Below are 3,998 nucleotides of genomic sequence, written 5' to 3' on the forward strand. Positions count from 1 at the left end.
CATGCAAATACCCACACACGCACATATACATACGCATACATGCACATACACACACACATGCATGTATATATGTATATACACCTACATATGCGTATATATATATATATATATACATACACATACGCACCTGCACCCATACACACACACACGCCCCGTGCTCGTACATGTGCACACACATATATATACATATACTTATGTATACATACCCATTCACACACATACACACACACACACCCATACCGAAACCTTCACATACATATGCACACACACGCACACCTTTACTTGCTTGCCTGTTTATATACATACATTCCTGTATATATACAAACGTGCAAACACCCACACACGCACACACCTACATATGCACGCATGCACATACACACACGCACACACATTTGTATATATATACACACATATACATACTCACACACACACATGCACCCATTCACACACCCACACCCTCACACACATACGTATGCATATATGTACCCAAATACACACACGTGTTTTGTTTAAGATTACAAAAAATATTAAGATTAATAACATACTGATTTGAAGCGAAGAGCATAGACATTATAAAAGAAATACCATTACCCTGTTATATATTAATATACTTATGTTAGCGCTAATCAGTGTAAAACCAAAGTACAGGGTGTTCGCTGAGAAATAATAATAATAATAACAATATACATGCTAATAAGGAGAAGGTCAGATCTAAGGCAAAGCAGCTGGTGATACAACGTTTTTTTTTAAGGATACCTTTTCTAATCCCTTCCTAATTTTGAGGAGATGAGCAGTGTGTTCTGAAGCTCAGCACTGTTTCTTTTGCCAAGAAACAACCAAGTAGCCTGAACCACCTAGTGAGTGAGCTTGTGACTGACAGTATCCAGGCTTGGTTTTAATGCTGCAGGACTTTCAAATATGTAAAACCATACTGACTTGTGCAAGATTCTTAAGGGAATGGAGAAATGTGCAGTAACTAACTTGTCCTCTCTACCTGCTGTTTCTGTATTCAGTGGCAAGACAGAATCAAGATGACTGAGAAACACCCGATGCAAGAGCTTCCAGGATGAGACACAGCCATCCTACTGCCCGCAGGGGCTCTTCTAATTTTTTTTGAAGGTTGACTCTCTTAGCCTCACTTAAGCAAGCATAATCTGCTTGGGAACAGAAAGGTTTGCCTGTGTCTGAGACATACACAAGGCTTTCTTCAGTTAACTAGCTAGGACTTTCGTCTCTGTAATTTTCCCAGCTTTTTAACAGAATCCACAATGAGAATCAGGTCATCAGTATATAAAAAATCCCAGAAATAAAAAATCATTAACTTGTATGTTATAACCACATGAACTATACGAATAGAAGTGGGCTGGGAAAGATCTCCAGTTAACACCTGCTTATTCATTAAAGTCAAAGCCCTACCCTCCTAACCTTAGAATGTATTATATACATGACTAGTAGTTATACATTTACATCTAAATATTTCAGCAACCGTCAGACTACAGAGCATGCAAAGGTCAGTACTGCAGCACTGAATTAACTAGGCAATTCCCTGGGTTTAGAAATTGGGAACTAACACAAAATTTCTTGATTCGATTAAAAATATGGAAACTCAATAACAGAGAAAGCAGGTGAGGTCCCACTCAAAGAATGACAGAGGACATGAGTGGATGAGAAGATGAGAAAGACACTCATGTTATCTTATGATGAGTCACATAATTTGGAGTGAAATATTTCAAATTTTTGCCCAGCAACAAATTTACCAGTGATATGCATATTCATAAACTGTGGATTCCAGTCATGCCAATCCTGCTTTTTTTCTGATACCTCTACAAAATACTTTTCGCTCCTTTGAACAAGCAAGGTCTGTTGTACTGCTTCCTCTGAAAACTTATGAACTGGATACACCTTTATCTCTGGAGTATCTTACCTCCAAAGCCGTTCAAAACACCTAAGGTAATTCTTCAAGCATGGAACTTCAACTCACTGGAACTCATCCCACACTTTTCCCTACTGACATGAACCTACAAGAATTAAAAATGATAATCAATCACATTTGCGTCCACTGATCTGGCATGGTCAAGTGCTGTGCGTACTACCCTTCCCCCCTTCCTTAAACTAAATAATAAAATTTTTAAACATCGAAGATATCAAAAACTGAATTTGGAACCATAAATGGAATTAAAAGCAAATCCCGAGAATCGTTTTTCTTATTTTATTGCTTCTTTTTTGACTTTTTTCTTGTTTTGTGTTTTTTTTAACTTTTTCTTTTGTTTTGTTTCGATACCTTACTTTTTCAAAAGATTAAAAATTTTTTGTTTTTGTTTTTCAACTTAACACATCAGCTGAGCCTATTGATTACTATAGGAGCCAAGTGAGAACACACATTGACATTTAAGAAGACTGTCCAGCCAAAACTGGCACCATAGTGGCATGTCTACATTAGAGACAAGCTTTCATTAGCTATATTTTCTTCTCTTCTCAGTTCCACATTTATTTAATATCCATTAAATGTTCTCGCATCTGTGAAATAAAAAGATGATTAAGCTTAAAGGCAGTTTTATACACATGCATGCAAAAAGTAAAAAAACATATTAATATGCTGATTTCTTATGACTAAAAAGAATAAGACTAATTTTCAGAGAATATAATGGACATACTTAACAGAATATAGTGTATTACTGTATTTATTCATCCAACTCAGATTAGTTTAGGACAAATTGTCTGATAAATATTATTAAATATTTTGCTGGTCAGTTTTATATATATACTTATTATATACAATATGCACTATTCTGGTGCCACATAAAAAGCACCCAGTACACTGTGAAAAGTGGTTGGTATTAGGAGGGGGTATCTAGCTGTAGAAACCATGCTAAAACAGACAATAGAACCTGGGGTAGCCCCTGGCCTTAGCAGCTCTTGTCAAACTGTGTAACCCATGCCAGCATGTAAAATGGACATTAAATGACAACAATGATGAAAATAATAATGATGATGATAGCATCTTACATGTATATAGTAGAATCTATATTCATTATCAGAAATATTCACATTTTGGTAAATGTTAATTCTTTTGTTATTTTACCAGTTTCAGTCAGTGGCCATGCCAGGGTTGGTATCACCTAGAAAAATTCAGCTGCTCAAATTGACCCCAGTAATACTTAAGTCTGGGTACTTAACCTGTCAGTCTTTTATGGAGAAACATACTTGACAACAATTGTCATGCAATTTGAGACAAGACAAACATACACGATATGTGTGTGTGTGTGTGTGTGTGAGAACACATGACCTAGTGGTCAGGGTGTTGCACTCACAATCACAAGATCACGGTTTCAGCTCCTAGACTGGGTGGTACAATGTGTGCTTCAACAAAACACTTCATTACACATTGCTTTGTGATTGCTTTGACATCTGATGCAGGTGCACAGTGCACCTGTCCAGAAAACATCAATTTGATGGAGGGAGTGAGCTAATGTGCAGAACATACATTTGGTCACTATAAACAAATCACTTATGCAGGTTGTTTGGCAACAGCTGAATGCTTATACACAGTCTTTGACAGGTGAACCGATACACACACACATATATATATATATATATATCACCTCCCAACACCATCACATCACAGCACTACACCATATTACACAACACATCACAACACACCACCATGCACACACCAGCACTGACCAATTCCTAGCCCCACATTTTCACACCTACACATACACACATGCACACGTCAAGAACACCAGCCCTCTTCCACACACACATACGAACTCTCTTATACACATTCACGCGCACCATCGTTTTGGGATCACCACTACTTTATTATCTCTCCTTCTTCCTAGCTTTCCCGTGTGACCTTTCTGTCCAGCATTCGCCATGATAGATCGCTAGCCACTACACATTCTCTTTTTTCTCTCCTTGTTTCTTTCTGTGGAAGAGCGTAGGCTCAAAACGTTAAAGACTTTTTCACTTCCCGAGCGTTATACTAATATATCTGT

General features: G+C 37.4%; 1 protein-coding gene across 4 annotated transcripts in view; it reads right to left on the minus strand.

The window, feature by feature from the left end:
* Window positions 1-2,195: 2,195 nt before the first annotated feature.
* Window positions 2,196-3,998, minus strand: part of LOC106884196 (uncharacterized) — a 142,508-nt gene continuing 140,705 nt past the window's right edge. For all 4 annotated transcript variants that reach the window (XR_016244736.1, XM_089365104.1, XM_089365103.1 and 1 more), the window contains one exon: window positions 2,196-2,517. Coding sequence is in view for 3 of the 4 variants with exons in the window: in XM_089365104.1 (XP_089221230.1) it covers window positions 2,492-2,517 (26 nt within the window). In the remaining variant the exon portion in view is untranslated. The remainder of the gene's footprint in view (window positions 2,518-3,998) is intronic.

Source organism: Octopus bimaculoides, chromosome Z (assembly GCF_046866305.1).
Source record: "Octopus bimaculoides isolate indiv1 chromosome Z, ASM4686630v1, whole genome shotgun sequence".
Taxonomy (NCBI): Eukaryota; Metazoa; Mollusca; class Cephalopoda; order Octopoda; family Octopodidae; genus Octopus; species Octopus bimaculoides.